General features: G+C 36.7%; 1 protein-coding gene and 1 long non-coding RNA gene across 4 annotated transcripts in view; one reads left to right on the forward strand and one right to left on the reverse strand.

The window, feature by feature from the left end:
* The window catches only part of LOC148217173 (uncharacterized), a 28,820-nt gene extending 20,498 nt beyond the window's left edge, over window positions 1–8,322 (forward strand). Inside the window, exon 3 of the long non-coding RNA XR_015797570.1 lies at window positions 8,106–8,322. This is a non-coding gene — a long non-coding RNA (uncharacterized LOC148217173). The remainder of the gene's footprint in view (window positions 1–8,105) is intronic.
* ENTPD6 (ectonucleoside triphosphate diphosphohydrolase 6) overlaps window positions 1–17,750 on the reverse strand; it is a 54,409-nt gene extending 36,659 nt beyond the window's left edge. For 2 of the 3 annotated variants that reach the window (XM_088149031.1, XM_088149028.1), the window contains exons 1-5: window positions 17,557–17,750; window positions 14,787–14,846; window positions 5,847–6,134; window positions 2,576–2,652; window positions 1,122–1,265 (exon numbers count right to left, since the gene is read on the reverse strand). In XM_088149031.1, coding sequence (XP_088005157.1) covers window positions 1,122–1,265; window positions 2,576–2,652; window positions 5,847–6,090 — 465 coding nt within the window. In that variant the 5' untranslated portion in view covers window positions 6,091–6,134; window positions 14,787–14,846; window positions 17,557–17,750. The remainder of the gene's footprint in view (window positions 1–1,121; window positions 1,266–2,575; window positions 2,653–5,846; window positions 6,135–14,786; window positions 14,847–17,556) is intronic. The other variant, XM_088149023.1, reaches the window with a different exon arrangement.
* Window positions 17,751–20,745: the final 2,995 nt, after the last annotated feature.

The raw sequence follows: 20,745 nt of genomic DNA on the forward strand, positions 1-20,745 counted from the left end.
GGGGAATGTTACTGTTAGTATCTACCCATATTAGTCACTGTCAATAAAATATTATTGTGTTGTTTTTAATCTTCTGGGTTTTTAATCTTCTGGATTTTTAACTATAACACCACAATGAGCTGTTGGATGTACAGTACCACAGATGTTAGTAAACAATAAATAAATATATTCAGAAAATTATCTCTTTCATATCAAAGCTGTGATCTCCCTCCACAAATTGCTAAGGAATGGAAATATATTCAAAAATAGTACTGTGATGTATTGACAGGATGCTGTTTTTTGTACTATAACTTGGCTAGCTTGAAAATTATGAGTGCTAAGTTTTCTAAGAAATAAAATCCACAACATGTCATGATATGAGATCTTTAGTTAGAGTCTATGACTACATCCTCACTTTTCACTAACCCTAATGTGTTTATTGACTCTAGTTTAGCATTATAATTTAGTCTTAGCTTATTTAATTTTGGCTTAGCATGCTCCTAGCCTTTAACAGTAAAAAAAAAAAAAAAAAGTTTTATCAGAGATAAAACAATGGATGACTATAAGAAATGTGGCAAAGAGATATTACAAATATCTCCTTGCTATTTATCAGGTTTACTAGTGTCCCCTGACAGTTGGCCATTCTCCAGGAAACAAGAATTGGCATACCATCTGAAGGTGGTAGAAAACCATAAATCAAATACACCATAATCTTGATACTCAGGAGCCATAATGGAGCAAGGAGCACCCTCAGAATGAAAATCTAAAATATTTAGGAAGAATGAACCCAATCTAGGTCAAATTATTCATGCACTCCAAGTGCAGACTTCTTCCAGATTTGTTGTATCTATATTAAGCTTTATCATGATATACTTATTCAAATCATCTATTACTTCATTGGAAGATTTTAAAAAATCAATATAATATTGATGACACCCATCTTTAAACTTCTGGAGGACAAACTGTAATACAGCCCCCTATTAATACTCAAACATTCATCATTAAGCCTGAAGTCTAATCATTACCTACTAGACTAGAATACATACTGCAAAAGATTTAAGGGAGACTGATTCCTGCTCTGATTTTATATACTAAACTAATTTAAGCCAATTAAAAGACAGTAAGAGTAGAGAAGAAAGTACCTTATCCAATAATTTCTGTGCCTTTTCTCCTGGCAGCAGTCTCAGGCCAGCAGTTGCTTTAAGAACTAAGGGAGTCAACTTCCACAAATTCATAGGAACAGCTTCTTTAGCAACTGCCAATAACTCATTTATTCCTTGAGCACACTGACAAAACAAAACAGTACAGTTTTTATTTAAGCAGGGTTTGTGTGTGTGTGTGTACATATGTGCCTTTAAGTCATTCTTAACTTCTGATGACTACCTGGACAAGTCCATGCAGTTTTCCTGCAAGATTTTCAGAAGTGGTTTGCCACTGCTGGCTTTGTGCGTGAGGCAGGACTAGAATATTCTGGCTTCTAGCCTGGTGCCTTAAACCACTACACCAAACTGGCTCTCATTCAGGTAGTTAAAAAACAAATAAATGTAAATGTGGATGATGCAGGATATTTATTTATCAGATTCTGAGGCTGCCTGACTCCTTGATGACACTGTGAGGCTTAAAATCTTCCTTCCTTCCTTCCCTCGCTCCCTCCCTCTCTCGCCTATATATGTATGTATATGTATATGTGTACGTGTGTGTGTGTGTGTGTGTAAGACAACAGAGTTTGCTTTTATTGTCATGCCTGCTCTATGGAATAGCACTCCCCCAAGATCTGGATGGAAGACTTTTAGGACCTGGCCTTTTTCCCCAAGCACTGAGCACTGAGCATCTTGATTACTTTGGATAGATGAAGCTGCCTCATGTGCAACATGTTTTATTGTTTTTAATTGGGGTTTTTGGTTGCTATGTATTGTTTATACATGTATATACTAGCCTGAGTTGCATGTCATTTGGGCAACTACATACATAGATTAAATAAATTCAGTGACCAATGAAGGTGGAATAAAACACCTAACAGTAATCCTCAATCTTTATGGGATTATAATAATAATAATAATCCACATGACTATCAACAACTCTGGGTAGCTCATAACAATCAAACAAATAAATTCTATAGAAATGCTAGTGCCACTTCAAGAGCCAGGAAAATCCAGGATTTTGGCAGACCTTACCCCTATATGGAAGCAATGAGAATGAAACTGAGCAAACTCAGGGAGGCAGTGAAGGACAGGAAGGCCTGGTGCGATACGGTTCATGGGGTCACGAAGAGTCGGACACAACTGAACAACTGAACAACAAAACCCCTATATGACATAAAAACAACCCCATGGTCCTAACTTTGGCACAATGTATGCCTACCCTTTTAAGAATTATTCACTGGATAAGATACCTTTTACAAAATGGAGGGAGAATGTAATAAATGTTTAAACCTTGCATAACAAATAGCATAGATGAATATTTCAGCAACTATAAGCCTGTAAATCTGATAATACTATGATATATATGTTTCTTCAAAAGAAATCCCCATTATTTCCATTATGTGTTATTTCCAGGCAAGCATGGCCTAAACTGACTTATTTACAGTTCAAATTACCTTATCCACATTGTCAGCATACGCAGAGAGTCCTGGTTTTAATGCTTTGAATGTGGTATCAATTAGTCTAGGAAGTTCTGTGTTTTAAAAAAGAAAGATTAATCCAATGTAGTAAAGTGAATCTATACATAATTTTGCAGTTTGGAAAACTAAAACGAAGTTAATTAATCAAGAAATTAATGTGAAACCCTCCTTCATAAGAGGGACTAAGTGCAGAAAATCTCTGAGTATACCCAGCTGAATTATCCCCTTTATCTCCAACTGCCTTATGGGAAAGGCTCTTTTCATTATATGATGATACTATTTACTGTGATTCTTAAAAACATATACATTAATATTTCTTATATACTGCCTTCAACAATTTGTATCCTGAAAGATGGGACATAAGTAGCTATTTATATTCACATAGAAACTGCAATTAGGCAATGTTCTTTGCATCTGTTGCTTCATCTTTGAACTAGATCTCAAAAAACCCACCACCCTTAAATAAATAAGTAAATAAATGTGCCACAGCTTTAACAAATGATATTAAAATATTTGAGCCACTAGGGGGCAGCACATTTTGACATGAGAAAACTGATAGGAGAACAGATCATGACGAGAGTATAGGTAGTCCTTGCTTAGCGACCACAACTGGGACCAGCAACTCCGTTAAGTGCTGTAGTCGCTAAGCGAAACATCACATGACTGTGATGGGTTTATGACCTCACTTCCCCTTCAGTCATCACCACAGTTAAGCGAAATATCATGTGACTGTGACTTATAATTTTGCTTCCGCCTTCTCTATTAACTGCTTGTCGCAAGGCAGTTGCAAAGCACACAAATGGCAATCACATGATTGCAGAACATTGTGATGGTTGTAAATGCACACTAGCTATGAAGCATCCAAATGGCAATCATGTGACTGTGGGGCACTGCGATGGTCGTAAATGTGAGGACTGGTCACAAAGCTTTTTTTCTTTACACAGTCATAACTTCAAACAGTGTTAAATGAGGCAGTCAATAAGCGAGGACTACCTGCATTGTAGTGTCCTATTTTCAATGTAATGTAACATGTGGCTCTGCCCTGATTCAGACCAAATACAAAGGATTAGCAATTGTAAACAGGTAATAGGGCTATGTAATTCCTTGGAAAAAGGTACTTCAGAACATGCAGAAGCATGTTGCACCTCTTCTTAAATTGTTAAAGCAGCTACAACTTTTTCCACTTATGGCTCTCTCCACATGTAAGTGTATGCACAACTATTTCATTTTTTCCCCAAGATGTAACTGCTTTAACAGTTCAGAAAGAGGTGCTTCATGTGTGGTCCCACACATTCCAAAGCACCTCTTTTTGAAGGGTATGCACACCTCTTTATAGAGTCCTCTGTTCTCAAATTGAGGAACATCTCTGAAAAATGTTTCTTCCTGTGAATATCCTGGTCTTCACCAAGTGTGTTAGAACTTGAAGAAAGAAAATACTGAGCTTGGAACCAGATCTTATATTTGGCTTTGTGAAATACCAATATAAACACTTTTCCTTACAACTCTGGCAAGTTCTGCCATACATTTAATCTTCTATTTCAGGGGTCAGCAAACTTTTTCTCTAAAGATCTACAAGCCACCAGCAAGGAGACCATTGATAGGCCACCACTGCCATCCAGGACATCCTGACCCTGCCCTGGGAACTCAACTGAAACTTAGGCCTGGCGATCTGCTGTCTGCCCATCTGTGGGTCATATAAAAACAGGCAGCAGGCTGGATTTTGCCCATAGACCATAGTTTGCTGACCTCTGTTCTATTTCAATAGTTTGTAGCATTTCTTAAGTTCATAAAGAACCTAGGTCTTATCATGTTAGCAACAAGACCACTTTTTCCAAAATTTACATTTACATATTTACAGACATTTGTCCTTAAAGTGTGGATTAAAAGTTTAAAATTTTAACCATGTCCTCACATAGACTACCTCTGTAGCCAGGAGCTCTAGTTATTTTACTGAACTTTTCAGTTAAGGAAAAATCCATAATTACTGGTTACTGAATATATTACCCCATCTTAATCCTGGTTTGTTTTTTTTTTTTGAGTGCAGGTATTCCTGATCACACTAGAAGGAAGCAACCCCAAAATAATTACTTTTCAAGCGCCACTTTAATAATCAAACTCTTCTTCTGGTGAGACCCCTTACCTTAGAACATAATTTTTATTAAAAAAGAAAGTCATAACATGGATTAAATAGGTTATTTCTATGAAAGAATTGCTCTAGATGTGATCAAAATTAAAGTTTCACTAATATAATCTCAGTCCTAATGTAGAAAAGTGAATCAAACATGAAGCAGGATAGTGACAGAACCAATTTAATTTGGCTAAGGACTATTGACATTATTGCTTGCATGTGCAGAGATATTAACTTTAAATAAATGTACGAGCATACTACAGGACACTGAACATGGAGAAATTTGTTAATATCAATCATTCCAACTTCATCACAGTATGTGGGTTTCAAATGTGAACAGTTAGAAAGAAATTCAACATATATTGGCTATGATATTTTCTTCTACTCATTTTTAACAAATTCATGAATCTTCTATTATCATAATTCTTCAAGGAAAGCAGTATTAGCTTGAGCATCCATGTCCTTACACTATAGGTAGTCCTCAGGTTACGACAGTAATTGGCACTGGGATTGCTGTCACTAAGTGATGCAGTCACAAAGTACAATGTCTCGTGACTGCATTGCTTAGTGACAGGAATCCACACAGTCCTGATTGCTATCATAGCCCCAAGACAAAGTGGTTGGTTCAGGAGGAAGTGGCAGTAGACCCTGGTAAGGAGCATGGTAAGGAGCCACAGAGGGGTGGGGGAGGCCCCGGGAGGCCCAGCACAGGCTGCATGTAAGTTGGGGGGGGTGCTGCAGTGCTGCAGCCAAGGGAAGAAGAGTGTGGCACGGTGTGCAGGAAGGCTGGGGACTTACCAGAGCAACTTGTGACCTTCGCTGCCAGCTTCCCCATTGACTTTGCTTGTGGGAAAGGTTGTAAGTGGCAGGGAAGGTTGCAAGTGGCAATCACATGACCACAGGACACTGCAACCATCAAAAGTGTGAGCTGGTTGCCAAGCGCCTGAATTGCGATCATGTGACAGCGGGGGTGCTGCAATGGCCAGAACTTTGAGGACTAGTTGTAAGTACCATTTGTTTGGGACTATCATAACTTTGGACAGTTGCTGAACGAATGGTCAGTAAATGAGGACTACCTGTATTAGCAAATGGTTGAAAATTATGAACTGAAGGCATTACCTTTTGGTTTCTGTGCAAATCGGAATACATGTATTCGAGTCCCAGTGCTTCCAGCATCAAACATAATTCCATAAAGAACTGCCTCATCTTTTCTTGAGATCTCAGCACCAAGCTGCTTTTCCAAACCAATGTCAGCAGCTTTTCTTTTATAGTCAAAATTCCACTTTATATATACAGCATAAATAGCAGCACATGTAAAAAGTGCAAACACGCAGAACAGTTTTGGGATCTTCATGGTCTCCATTAGACTTTTTCTTTCACTTTTTACAGGAGTTGCCTATGATTTCTCTGCAATATAAAAACATTCAATTGTTTCATAAAAAGAACTATGAAATTTTATGTGAGAAAAATGTACCCATCATGCAAAACATACTAGAAAGGCTGCTTAGACACAGCATAACATTCCATCCTGTAATACCAATGATGTAGTAATGCTTTTTAATTTGTAATTTCAGCCTTGAAGACTTTAACACGATTATATTTCTAAAAATACACAAGAATCTAGCAAGAACTATCTTTAAAAACTTGCTATTCCAGAAAAATTATACAAAAGCAACAGCAATTAACATATTCAAAGGAAAGGTTTTTTTAAATAAACTAGTTCCTAGTTCAGGTAGGTTCCAGGTAGAAGATTATTACAACTTGGTGAGTATGGTATAATAACCATTTCCTCCTAGATTATGAGAACTTTGACCTCAGTTAATCTGAATCATAGTAAGCTGAATTTTCCATATGTTATGAGCACGTATATTCAGGAATTGTTATGTGTCTGTAAATACAGAATACAGATAAACTTAAATGGCTAAATTTAGATATCTAGCTCTTAGGAAGGGGGTAATCAATAAAACTGGAACCTATTCTCCATCAGAACACAATAAAATTTAACCTAGTGCTTTGACAGTTCCCTAGTCTTTCTCAGTGAAACTACAGTTTAGTTCTACACAACAGCAAACAATATTCTTTTTTGCAATGTGTGTGAATACAGTACAGTGGTACCTCGGTTCACGAACTTAATTCGTTCCGTGACTCTGGTCGCGACCCGAATCAAATTTTCCCATAAGATTCAGTGTAAATACGGTTAATCTGTTCTGACCCCTCCGAATTTGGTCGTGACCCAATTTTGGTCACGTCCCGAATCAAATTTTCCCATAAGGTTCAATGTAATTATGGTTAATCTGTTCTGAACCATATGTTTTTTTTTTAAAAAACCACAAAAATATGACACAAAGTACAGTACGAAGAGAGAGAACGCTAACCTTGCTCGACGTGACTTCTGGCGTGGAGGACAGGAAGGCGGGTGGGGAGGCAGTTATTGCTTGGAGGGAGAGTCCCCCTCCCTACAGGAAGCCACGACCACGTGTCACAGGAGGGAAAATGGCTGCGGATCCTGTTCGTCACCCGATCTGGCGTTCACGAATGGAAGCAAAATTTTGCGAATGGTGCTGTTCGTGACCTGAACTGGTCGTGAACAGAAGCGTTCGTGACCCGAGGTACCACTGTAGTTTACTCATGATTGCAGCAGTAAATTTAAATACCTTCTAAGAAGGAAACTGGAAAAGTAGTCTTTAAAGGATTAATTTAAATCAAGGGGGCAAGATTTCTGGTTGTGGGATATACTTCAATTTATTTGTTTTGGACTTCCACTCGGACAGGACAGCATGCTGACGCGTTTCTCAGAGCTCCGAGGGCGCCTGAGCTGTATTTGATCAGCGGTGGGTCTAGAGGAGGGGGGGGGGGTTCGGAAGATTAACCACGAGAGCCCTGGACACTGTTCCTCCTGCCTTTCCTGGTTTCCACCCCGGGAGAGCCGGTGAGTAGAACAGCGAAGGTGGCTGGGAATTCCATTGTGCTTTACAAATGCAGAGAGCCTCATGAATGAGAGACATTACCGCTGTAGTCCGGTGTCTTAGACCACTTTAGAAGAGGAAGGGCTTTTTTTTCTCTACTCTCCTCCTCTTTGGATTATATATATATATATTTTGTTTTATTAATATCTAAGATCTATCTCTGGACTACACTTTTAGATGCTGGTGAGTTACTTTTTTATTCTCTGTCATTGAATGTAATGGGTGGAAATTGACAAATGGACTTTGCTACAATATGGAAATGTTTTATGGTTTTTAAATAGAGGATTTTATAAATTGTTAATGGTTTGTCTTTTCTATGGGATTAAAAAATTTTCTTTTTTTCTTTTTTTCTTTTTTTTTTTTGGCTCATAAATATATATTGGACTATGAATCTACTGTTGGATTTTTATAGCTGAGTTTTCCCTTTTCTCCATGTTGAATTTAAAAGCTTGAGAACTGAGAATTGTTTATATATTTTATTATCTATATTTGGGAACAATAAGAGACAGCTTTCTATAGCTGGGATTATAACTGCTGTGTTAGAGAACTTGGAAGAAAGCTGTTGCTATTGGATTATAATTGTTGTTCTTTGAAGATATTGAACTTTCTACTGCTTACAATGGCTTTAAGAGGGAAGAAGGATAAGGAAAAGGAAAGAGAATCAACAAGAACTTTTACAGAACCGGCTGAGGGGGGTGGAGACATGAAAAAAGTACTAGATGCAATTGCTACCTTAAGCCACCAGATGGACCAAAGAGACACAAAAATGAATGAAGAAATAGACAATTTAAAGAAGGAATTGACTCAAGAATTTAGAACTGAGGTTCAGAAAGTGAAAGATGTGGTGGATAATTTGTTAACTGATCTCAAGAATACTCAAGGACAGATACAGTTGTTAGAAATTAAGCCAGAAGCAGTTACTAAAGATATTGATCGAAATTTGGATGTTATTGGACTAGCAGAAATGAGGGAGAAAGAATTCATACTGAGATTGAGATCAGTAACGGAAAATCCTGGGGGAGATGTAAGAAAATCTATTATTACCGCATTAGCCCAATTTTTAGAGATGGAGGAACAAGATTTAGACTCTGAAATAGACAAAGTTTATAGAGTCAATTCATGTTATGCTAGAGAAAAAAAGGTCCCAAGAGACATACTAATTCATTTTGTATGGAAGGTCACAAGAGAACAAATTTTGAAAAAACATTATAATGATGGATTGAGTGTCGCAGGTAAAAAGGTGATTATCTTAAAAGAAATACCTTTAAGAATCTTGAGAAAAAGAAAGGATTACTCCTTCTTCACAGATAAATTAAAGCAACATGGTATTTCTTTTAGATGGGAGAGATTAGAAGGAATATATTTTATGTATAAAGAGCAAAGATTTAGAATAAATTCTATTTTAAAGGCAGAAGCCTTTTTGGAAAAATATAAGGCAGACTTTTGCAATATCCATAAAAAAATAGAAGATAAAGAAAAAGAAAAGACTACAGAAGACATCGAAACCAGTGTGGATTTAACAAAACCTGGGGCTTCTGGAGTGGATTATAAAAGACTCTAATATAAATATACTTATGGATTACAAATACTTAACCTGGAATATAAATGAAGGAAATGCTCCTCAAAAAAGAAAGAATTTTTTTATTTTTTAAAGAATCGGAATTTGGATATAATCTGTCTGCAAGAGACACATATTTGTAAAAAAGACATTAAGTACTTGGTTCGGAAACAAATTGGAGAAGAATTTATATCGGCTGGACCAAAAAAGACTAAAGGAGTTGTTTTTACATACAATCAAAATTGAATCCACAATTGATTTTGACTGATGATGGAGGAAGATATGTGGCAGTTGAAATTAGTATACAAGGGGTCAAAACACTAGTTGTTGGACTGTATGCCCCAAATGTTGATAAAGGGATATTCTATAAAAATTTGATGGATAAATTGATGGACTTACAATACGAGAATTGGTGCCTTATGGGTGATTGGAATGGGGTGATTTCTTCAATGGAAGACAAACAGTCCCCAAGGGGGCTGAGACTTAAACAAGGAAAACTACCCCAAACATTCTTTGATTTGAAAGACATGTTGGATTTACAAGATATTTGGAGACTTTTAAATGGGAATTCCAAGGAATATACATATTATTCTGCGAGATTTAAGTCCTTTTCTCGAATAGATATGTTTTTGATTTCTAAAACTTTGATGATGGATGTTACTAAAGTTGAAATATTACCTAAGACTTTTTCAGACCATAATCCTGTTAAGTTGACTATTAAAGGGAAAAAGAGTACATTACGATGGAGATTAAATGAAACAATTTTACGGAAAAATGAAATAGTAGATACTTGTAAAAAAAAGATAAGTGTTTTTTCAATTGAACATGAACAAAGGCACTAACACACAGATTGTTTGGGATGCTAGCAAGGCTTATATGAGAGGTTATTTCATTCAATATAATGCATTCTCTTCAATACAATCTTGAAGAGAAAAAAACAAGAGAAGATGCAACTGATTTTAGATGAAATTAAAAACAAAGAGATTGAGATGAGAAATAATTCATTGGATGAGACAGAAAAGATTAATTTCTAAAATACAACACGAGGGGAAGACTTTAATGGATAATGCAGGCATTCAAGAGGCTTTTTTTTGTTACTACTCATCATTATATAAAAAACAAGATGTTCATTCAGATGATATTGATAAATATCTGTTTAAACAAAAATTACCTATTCTTACTGATCAACAGAGAAAATTACTTAATGATCCCATCACATTAGAGGAAATGTCAACTGCCTTTAAGAAAATTAATTGTGGAAAAGCACCTGGCCCAGATGGTTTATCAGCGGCTTACTATAAATACTTTGAGGAGGAACTTTGTCTTCCTTTACAAATGACTATTTACAATTTTAGATACAGGTGTAATGCCAGAAACTTGGAAAGAAGCCCATATTACCTTGATTCCAAAAGATCAACAGGATTTGACCTTGACAAAGAATTATAGACCAATATCTCTATTGAACAATGACTGTAAGATATTTACAACAATTTTAGCAGAAAGAATGAAGAATATTCTTGTAAAATTTATCCATCAGGATCAAGCAGGATTTTTACCAAAAGGACAAATTAGATAACATCCGAAATGTCTTGGATATATTAGAATACCTGGAACAACATTATGAAAAACAAGCAGCTTTGATATTTTTGGATGCTGAAAAAGCCTTTGACAATTTAAATTGGCCCTTTATGTTTAAAGTTTTGGATTCTATGAAATTTGGGGAAAACTTTGTCAAATGGATTAAATCAATATATATAACACAAACCGCAAAAATAATTGTTAATGGAGACTTTACTAAACCATGTGAAATTCAAAAAGGTACGAGACAAGGATGCCCTTTGTCTCCATTATTATTTATATTGGTTCTAGAGGTATTACTTAGAGGTATTAGACAAGATGACAACATTTTGGGAATAAGAGTTAAAAAAGAATATAAGTTAAGAGCCTTTGCTGATGACCTAGTCATTACTTTAGAAAACCCACTGGAGGGGGTCGATTCGTTAATGCAAAAATTGAGAGACTTTGGGTCACTAGCAGGGTTCAAAGTAAATATACAAAAAACAATGGTTTTAACTAAAAATATGGATTTTCATCAACAGAAGAAACTGAATGAACTAACTGGATTTACAACAGAGAAAAAAATAAAATACCTGGGAGTATATTTGACATCTAAGAATGCCGGTTTATTTCAGAATAATTATGTTCCACTCTGGATAGATATTAAAAAAGATTTAGACCAATGGGAAAAGTTACAATTGTCATTATTAGGAAGAATATTAGTGATTAAAATGAATATTTTGCCGCGAATTCTATATCTTTTCCAGACAATTCCAATATTGACTTCAGAAGCACCCTTTAAACAATGGCAACATGACATTTCTAAGTTTATATGGCAAGGGAAAAAACCAAGAATAAAATACAAAGTTTTGCAAGATGTGAAAGAAAGAAGTGGCTTGGGTCTTCCTCATTTGAAACTGTACTATGTAGCTTGCTGTTTAGTATGGCTTAAAGAATGGATTACCTTGAGAAATGAAAAATTATTGAATTTGGAAGGTTATAATTTGAGATTTGGATGCCATGAATATTTGTGGTATGATAAAGTTAAAGTTAATGTGGACTTTAAAAACCACTATATTAGAAGATCTTTATTAAAAATTTGGACTAAATGCAGACCACTTTTATGCCCTAAGATGCCGATGTGGACTTCTATACAAGAAGCTTTCTATAGAACTGAAACAAGAGATAAAAATGAATGGATGAGATACAAAGACTTATTAGAAAAAGAACAAGGAGAATATAAAATTAAATCAAAAGAGCAATTGGTTTTAGAAGGACATACTTTTCAATGGCTTTCTTATATGCAATATAAAGAAAAATTTAAAATTGATAAAAAAGAATTTGGATTTGAAAAAAGAATTTGGATTTGAACAGAATAAATTGGAATTTGAAATTCAATTATGTGAAACAGATGAACACTTAATAGCAAAAATGTATAAATTATTGTTGAGAGAAGAAATGGTTGAAGAACAAGTTAAAGAATGTATGATTAAATGGGCAAAAAATATTGGACATAATATACATATGCAGCAATGGGAAAATATGTGGTCTGAAGGATTAAAATTTACTTTATGTTATAATTTGAAAGAAAATTTTAATAAAATGTTGTATCGATGGTATATGACACCCCAAAGACTATCAAAGATGTATGGGACAATTTCCAACGTTTGTTGGAAATGTAACCAACAAGATGGGTCGTTTTACCATATGTGGTGGACATGTAAAATTGCAAAGAAATTTTGGACTCAAATACAAACCTTGATGCAGAGCTTACTACAAATACAGATTCCATTTAAACCAGAATTATTCCTGCTGGGGATAATGGATTTTCAAACAGGAAAACATCTTATTAGAATTACTCAATACATGATTATTGCAGCAAGACTTCTTTATGCACAATTTTGGAAAACCCAGACACTACCAACAATACAAGAAGGGTTGTTAAAACTGATGGAAATGGCAGAAAATGATAAACTGACTTGTTTATTAAAAGAAAATTCAAATAATTATTACCTTAAGGAATGGAAACCATTGATGGACTATTTGCAAAATGCAGGCGGGGTGAAGCTTACATGAGGATTTAAAGATTAGATTATAAATGTAATGGGATATGTTTTGACAAAGAATTATTCCTACTTAATGCATTAAAAACTAGCACTGATGACACTCTTATTATTCCTAAGACCAGAGATAGATTGGAAGTTATCTATTTTTCATGTCTTTTTTCTTTTTCTTTTACTTTATCTCGCTTCTTCTTTTCCTTTTCTTTATAATTTGTATTTTCAATTTTCTTTTTCATTTCTAACTTTTAACTTTGTAATCTTAAAATTTCAATAAAATACTATTAAAACAAAATTTATTTGTTTTGAATCCTGAGGTTCAGCACCAGAGCCCGCTAAGGAATAAGTAAGTCAAGAGAAAAGGAGCATGCTCATAAAATTAAAAAACAAACAAACAAGTATGCCTCCCAGCACACGGACAACCCAGAATTATTCTTCCTAACTTAACTTGCAGTGCTAGTTTTTCTCCCAAGAGTACTTCAGCTTTAGCAGCCTAGTTCAGAAAGAGAGAGGAAAAATATTGTTGATGTTGCCGATAGATATTGATATTTTGGACGAAAAATACTTTCAGATCTACTGTAGACCACCTAGAAATGTATTGAAACCTCTTAACCAACTTTCTGCCTTCCACTCCCTATCCCTTAGAAAGAATCTGCACTTTTGTCTTGTAAAGGAATTAAGATTCCTTATAAAGAAATCACCATGCAAACACAACCAGACTCCTTAATCCTTCACACAAGTTTCCACTAAATCTGTTTGTTTTTCTTATTTCTGTAAAATGTCATTCAAGTGTCCTTTTTTCCTAAAGTAATATACTGCTTAGTAATTAGCTGGGTGATGGGTGATACTCCCATTACGGCTTAACATAAGGGTTCTTAAACTATGGGTTGGAACATGAGTTTTATTTATGGGGAGATAATTCAAATTCATTTATAAATTCAGAGTCATGGTACCATAAAGTTTAAGAGTCACTGCCTTAATTATCATTATTCGTTATTTGCTCAACTCATTAATTAATATTTACATTCTAAGGAAACAAGAATCTTTGTATTGTGAAAATAAATAATCCAGTAACTAATGACCAGTCCTTGCTTGCTCCAGAGACACTGTGGGCCTAGGGGTATCTAAATAAGTAAGACAGCAAAGAGCAAAAGTTTAGGATTACAAAAAGTTTAGGCTTACAAAAGAAGTGAGATTCTCATGGTTATTCAGTATAGAAGCAGAAAAAAAGTGAAGTAACAATATTGAAAGGAGGTTATAAAAATGCTTCTAATTATATATTAGAACCTTTTAGTGGTCAATAAGGATTCTCTAATATGTGAAGTACTAATTGGAAGTCTGCATAAAATCAGCCTATTTAATATTCTTCCTCTCTCTAATACCCACATAATACGTAATCTATGCATGTAAAATGTATGCATTCATAGACACAATGGTACAGGATTGTTTCTGTCTTTCATTAGATGTCAAAATATGGCAGCTATATTTCAGCTTTCAAATAGGAGTACCCCATTTGTTAATCACTAAAATGCCTTCCACAATCCCAGATGGCTAATTTCCCATATAAGAGGAGAAAGAAATAAGAGTCTCACATCCAAGCTTTATACTTTATACTAGTTTTTAGAGAATGTATTACCCACTAAAATATGCAACAAATATATGGTTATAGATCTGAGGGAGGGTTGTATAAGAACGTGCTACTTTTCAAGGTATCCCCCCTTAAGCATACAGACAAGACAGTGTTTTACAATTAGAATTATGAAGAACAAAGTAGACATTGCTGAATTATAGCTTTAAATGTTAAAAGATAAGGGTAATGAGATGAAATATACAGGAACACAGAGACTCTGCAATTTTCATATTATGTAAGAACATTTCAGCAAATACAGCAATATTTCTGCTTCCTTTTCCTACCCACACAAAATAAACTGCACTTTGCAAATGTTCTTCACAGCTGTAGCCTTTTGCATCTGGCCACCTAGAAGGAATAAAAAATACCTTAGTTCATATAATGCATAAATGAATGAATAAATCACAATGGCTGAGTTCATAATTAAGCCTAAGCCATATGACATGAATTATGGTTTGATTTACCCAATGCATTAAGTGAAAATCAAATAAAGCACATGTGAGGACCCAGCTAGATACTACACTATGCACTACACTAGGTTTGGAAGGAAGAGAGAAGAAATGAGACCCAGAGATGATTCAGACCATGACTTTAGACAGGAGCACTTCAACCATTTTCTTTTATTGTTTAGCTTTTAAAAGAATTTTAATGTAAAGGGGACCAGTGCAAATCATTTCATTTCATTTCAAGCTAATCATTTCGAGTACAGCTTTAAGTTTTTATTGCCCTTCTAGCCAATTGTGAAAACAGCAGTTAGGACTCTGTTTCTGGAAATATGTAATAATATGAACTTGCATAACTGAGACTTATCTTTTGTTACACTGCACATAATGAACCAACTTCTGAGGCAGGATGGGGGCAAAATGAGTAGAGAAAAGAAAGCTATCTGCAACTCCTTCATTTTAACATCAAACAGACTACTTCTGATTATTTGGGACAGTCTTCCCCAAATCTAGTGACTTCCAGATTTGTTGGACTATTATTCCTAGAACTCCCAATTAGCTTGGTGCCAATTAAGAAAGGCTGATTTGGGGAAACAACATGGTTTTGTCTGGCTTTGGCTTAGAGTGTGATATTCCACCCACAATGTATAAATCAGGTTATCATATAGTGATATGTAAAGCTAATGACATCTTAATCCTTTAACCATGGTTAAACTACAGTTTAGATTACTGAAGCCAGTCATCATAAATTATTTTTATAGACTTAATGATATAAAAGCTGAACCATGGGTAAAATTGTAGTTAAGCAAGGATTATTACTAATTTTAACTTGGAGCTCCTCTATTGTCTGGACCTAGAACAAATGCACTTTAAGTTTAATGCTCCCTTTTTTCCTCCAGGTAGAGATACAGGAAACCGGGTCTTCTCCAGCTGACTGTCTTTTTTAATCCTTTCCCATGGTCATGCATGATGAATGATAAAATAGGTAGACAAAAGTGGGTAGGGAGAAAGAAAAACCTTCTTTTACATTATTATGGTGCTCTGGTATCTGTCAAGTCTTGTCAGTTTAAAAAAGCAGAAAATGGCAGCCACTGCAAAGATGGGTCTGATACTGATCAAGACAATTTCCCTTGGTGTGCAAATCTTCTGTACCAGAACACTGGATAACTAAATGTATTTATTTATTTTTATTATTAAAGTTGTATGCCACCCATTTCCCCCTATGGGTGACTCTGGGCGGTTCAAAATTCCCTGTGACTGACACTAGAAGTGGCTGAATGTACTATGCAGACTTCTTCAGTTTCCCCCATTCCCTCCAGCTTTAACAGAGTTTCTAAACTAAAGGATATCTGTTACCTTTATATATTAAGAAATATAAATAAATGTGGTGGGGTAACTGAAGTACTGTGTTGCTCTCTGTGCTCTCCTATTAGGACAGCTGGACAGGCAAGCTCATTCTCAGAATTTCAAAATCAGTGGCAGTGAAGAAAATGTCAGCTTCACATCATTTCCAAGAGTGGAAGCACTGGCAATATCTAAATGTCCTAAGTGTCAAATTCTGGTTAAAATATAGAACAAATAATGGACAGTAAAACAGTAGTACAGTATGTCCTTTTTTCTTTTTTTTTTTTAGCAAGTGTACGCCTGATTCTGAAACTGCTACGTAACAGGATTAGAGTCTTAAACAGAAGTTCATAACCACTCCTCTTGGAAACATATTTACACTGGTCATACATCATTTCAGAGGACAGGAACAATACTTTTTACATTTGCTTATGGTCTTATGGGATTGTTTTAGCCTGTTGTGTAATCTCTTTAAGCTGCTTTAAGCATTATGTAGTGGAATATGGGGTTCATACTTTAAAATAATAGGAAGCAATAACCCTCTTCTGCTGCTATTTATGATCAATCTAATCCCAGAGGGTACATACAGACATGGACAGATTCAATAAGGTTAAGGCTGTCAAACATCCGTTAAAGTCATCTTAGTTACTGGTGGTTACTACAAGTTCCTCGTGGAAAAGCCTTCTTCATCCACGGCCACGGATTCCGGAACAAGCCAGACTTGCTGAAGTACCACTTCAGCCTCTGCAGTGGTGTTAAAAGGACCAAAGGATAATTTCTCCAACCCCCTGGAAATTATCCATTTTAAGAGGACCTCGCCATCTTATCATCTCTCATAAATAACACCTGGTCTTCTAGGCAGGTTTACCCTCAAAAAGCCTCGCTAAATTCCTCGAGAGGAAGCAAGACCACAACCCGGAAGCATGCGCGGAATCCCACGTCTCACTCGGCCTTGGTTTGCCCAGCCGCGGTTTACTGGACCGCTTACCGACGTGCTTACAGAAACGCTGAGCCTGAAAGCCGGGCTTACGAACCCCGCAGGCTGCATTCACAGACGCGGTTAGCCAAAGCCAGCCCAAGCACACTCCGGCTCAGCGCGGGCTTCCCCTTCCCGTCAGTAACGCGCGGCCTGGAAGCGCCGCAACCGGGCCCCGTCCCTGCCCCCGTTTCCCATCTCTTGAGCGGCGGGGAATCCGACAGCCCCGTCGCCGACCGGGATGCCCAGCTCCCGCGCAGGGGTCGCAGAAAGCGTTGAGCGGCTCTGCCCTCACCTCCGCTCATAGCGCGCTAGGCAGTCGAGGAACCTCATGCCGGAACCAAGCGAACCCGTCATTGCCCAACCCGCTTTCTTGTCAGCTTCGCCGAATCCGAGTTCTAAAACCGCTTCTTTTCCCCATTTCTGGAGAACAGTTATCAGCGGAGCTGCCCTAGCCGGAGGAGCATGCGCATGCGCAAAGCGAACCCGCAGCTCCCTGCAGCAGGCCCTAGCGCCGCCGCTTCTTCGGGCGTCTTGGCGTGCTTCGAGGCAGCCTTCCACGTCGACGGAAGATGGGTGGGAGGCTGGGAAATTCCAACCTGGAGGACAGCCTAATAGCTTCATTAGGAACAGTTGGGGCCCTTGTTCCTTTTTGGCCTGGCAAAACTTTTTTGCCCGCCAGTGGGTTTTGTGCACCAATCTATTCTGTCCACTTATTTTTGCTGCCTCATGCTTTTCGCCCCACCAAATTGATTTATGTGCCATCAAGTTGTTTTTAACTCTTAGTGACCTCATAGATTTTCTTCATGACAATCTCTCCCTAATCTGATGTTTCAAGTCATCCAGTGGTGCACCCATTGCCACTGCACCTGAGTCCATCCACTGGTCATCCTCTTCTTCTCTTTCATCCCACCTTTCCCAGCATTAGAGCCTTTTCCAGAGAGCTACGTCTTCACATAATGCGTCTGAAGTAGGATAATTTGTACATGATCATTTGTGCCTCAAGTGATAACTCTGGATTTACTTGTTCAATGACCCATTGGTTTGCTTTCTTGGCTGTCCACAGTATTCTCAGGAGTCTTCTTCAACACCAAAGTTCAAAAGCATCAATACTCTTTCTATCCTGCTTCTTCAAAGTCCAACTTTTGCTTCCATAGAGTGTCACAGGGAATACCATGGCTTGCATGATTCAGTGGTTGACAGTTACCTCTGCACTACCAGCTCCCCCCAGAATTGCTCCATTTCAGATTTATTTCCCATGTTGGCTGGGGATAATAATCCAACATATCTGGAAAGGATCAGGTTGGGGAAAGCTGTGTTAATAAGAAAATACTGTATTTCATAGCATCAGAACCATAGAATTGTTTGATGTGAGATTAAGACTCATGTGGTGCCACGCATTTATACATCATGCCCAATCCAAGGAAATGGAAGTGACGGATTCTGAATATGTGATCGAATTCCTTCCCATGAAGCTGTGTGCCCATCACAGTTCTTAACAAATGGTCATCTGCTCAATCATTTGCTTTTATCTTGCTGTTTCAGCTTAGACAAGGCTCTCTGAAAGCCAATTAAAGTCAGATATCAGGCAGATCAATTGCAATAATATCTGTCATTCATTAAATTGGTGAAATGGACTTTGAGGTCAAGGAATCCGGGAGCTCTCAAACAAATTAAACCATGCAGGGAAGCCAAATATGACCCTCAACCAAAATTAAACTGGATTTCAACCTTAGCAAGGAGTTAGGAAAACACAAGAGACTTATAGCACAAGGCCCTTAAAATACATATCTATTAGACAGCTTCAGGAACATCCAATCTATGGTCATTATACACCTGGGTGCCTTAGGCTTTAAGGTTCATGAATATTGCTCTATAATTTTTAATAAATTCAGAATGTGATTATTACCATTGTTTTTGTAAAATGATGTATAATATTGGTGATGCTGTGCACTTGAGTGGAGATGGCCCTTAATTGTTCCAAACAGTCAAGTTTGAAAAAGATACTCAGATATTTGAGTATCTTGGACTAATCTAAAAAGTGGCTGTTAGGTTTTCCAGGAGTGGTGGCAAATGGAAGGCTTAATCAAATTAATTAATGTTTTAGATCAAGTTTGTTCGGAAGATCCTTTTCAAGTTCTATTTACCTTGATAATATTTTATGCCTGGCTTACAGAACAGCCTGTACACTATCTAGATTTGATGTTTCCCCAACATCACTGCTGGAAAGGATATTTAATAGTATTCCTTTGTCAGAGTGCCGTTGCTACTCCCCGATGCGTGTACATATACTTATTCACAATCCCTTTATACAATCTGGTACAAGAATCTAATAATATCTTCATTATTCAAACTTCATGGAAGTTCAGAAAAGGAAAATGTTTTCTTCCTCTTAGCTGATAGGTCAGTGCCAATTACCAGAAGGGTCATGAAATTTTGTTGAATCGCCATCACCACCTGTGGTCTAAAACTGTAACTTTTATTGCTTAGTATACAACCTGTATTACTTTGTTATTCAGATTTTGTGTTGGTGTATGCATTTTGATCTTTGAAAATAAAGAATAATCTAATATAATCTATGTTTTTAACTACAAAATTAAAGCAGTTTAGAGGCCCATTAAAACCTAACATATTTATAATAACTTTGTATTCTACACTCCATTTCAACAGCTGCATGTACAGTTATCCTGATAATTGAATAAATAATTATAGTTTGAGAAGGAAAATAAATTAATTGCAGTAATTAATTAAATACTGAATGACAAACCCAAGCATCAATTTAGCCTAGCATGTTATAAAAATGTAACCCTGGGTCATACAACATGGTTCAACATGTTGTATGACCCAGAAAACTGGCAAACCTGTTGGCAAAATCAGACACAGAAGACAATTTACCCTTTTTACAGATGTTGTTTACACAAGCGCATACACCATTAATAGGATTAAAACTGTGTGCTAAGAAAAATTTGGCTCTGAAAGCTTATGCCAAGATAGCAACTGCATTATTTCAAGGCATAGTACAGGTAATCCTCGGGGTACGACCACTGACCACTCATCCAGTGACTATTCAAAGTTACAATGGCGCTGAATGAGTGGGATTTACGGCTGGTCCTTGAAGTTTCAACCATTGCAGCATCCCTGTGGTCACATGATTGAGATCTGGGCACTTGGCAACCGGCTCATAATTATGATGGTTGCAGTGTCCTATGGTCACGTGATTGCCATTTGTGACCTTCCCTGCCTGCTTTCCACAAGCAAAGTCAATGGGGAAGCCGGTAGAAGTCACATGTTGCTCCCGCCGCTTTTTTACCTGCCTATGCTCCAATCTATCACTAACCTGTTCTTTCATGTCTCCCAACCGTGCACTCATGAAGAAGGGGGTTTAATTTTTCCATATTTTAAGCTTTATCAATGGGCTTACATTTTGATATCTATGTCTTTCTAGAATTTTAGTAATTGTTTCAAAAGTTTTTGTAGGCACAAC

This window comes from Python bivittatus, unplaced genomic scaffold, assembly GCF_059951505.1.
Source record: "Python bivittatus isolate LINGU-HERP-01145 unplaced genomic scaffold, Pbiv_v1 ctg000020_np1212, whole genome shotgun sequence".
Classification (NCBI taxonomy): Eukaryota; Metazoa; Chordata; class Lepidosauria; order Squamata; family Pythonidae; genus Python; species Python bivittatus.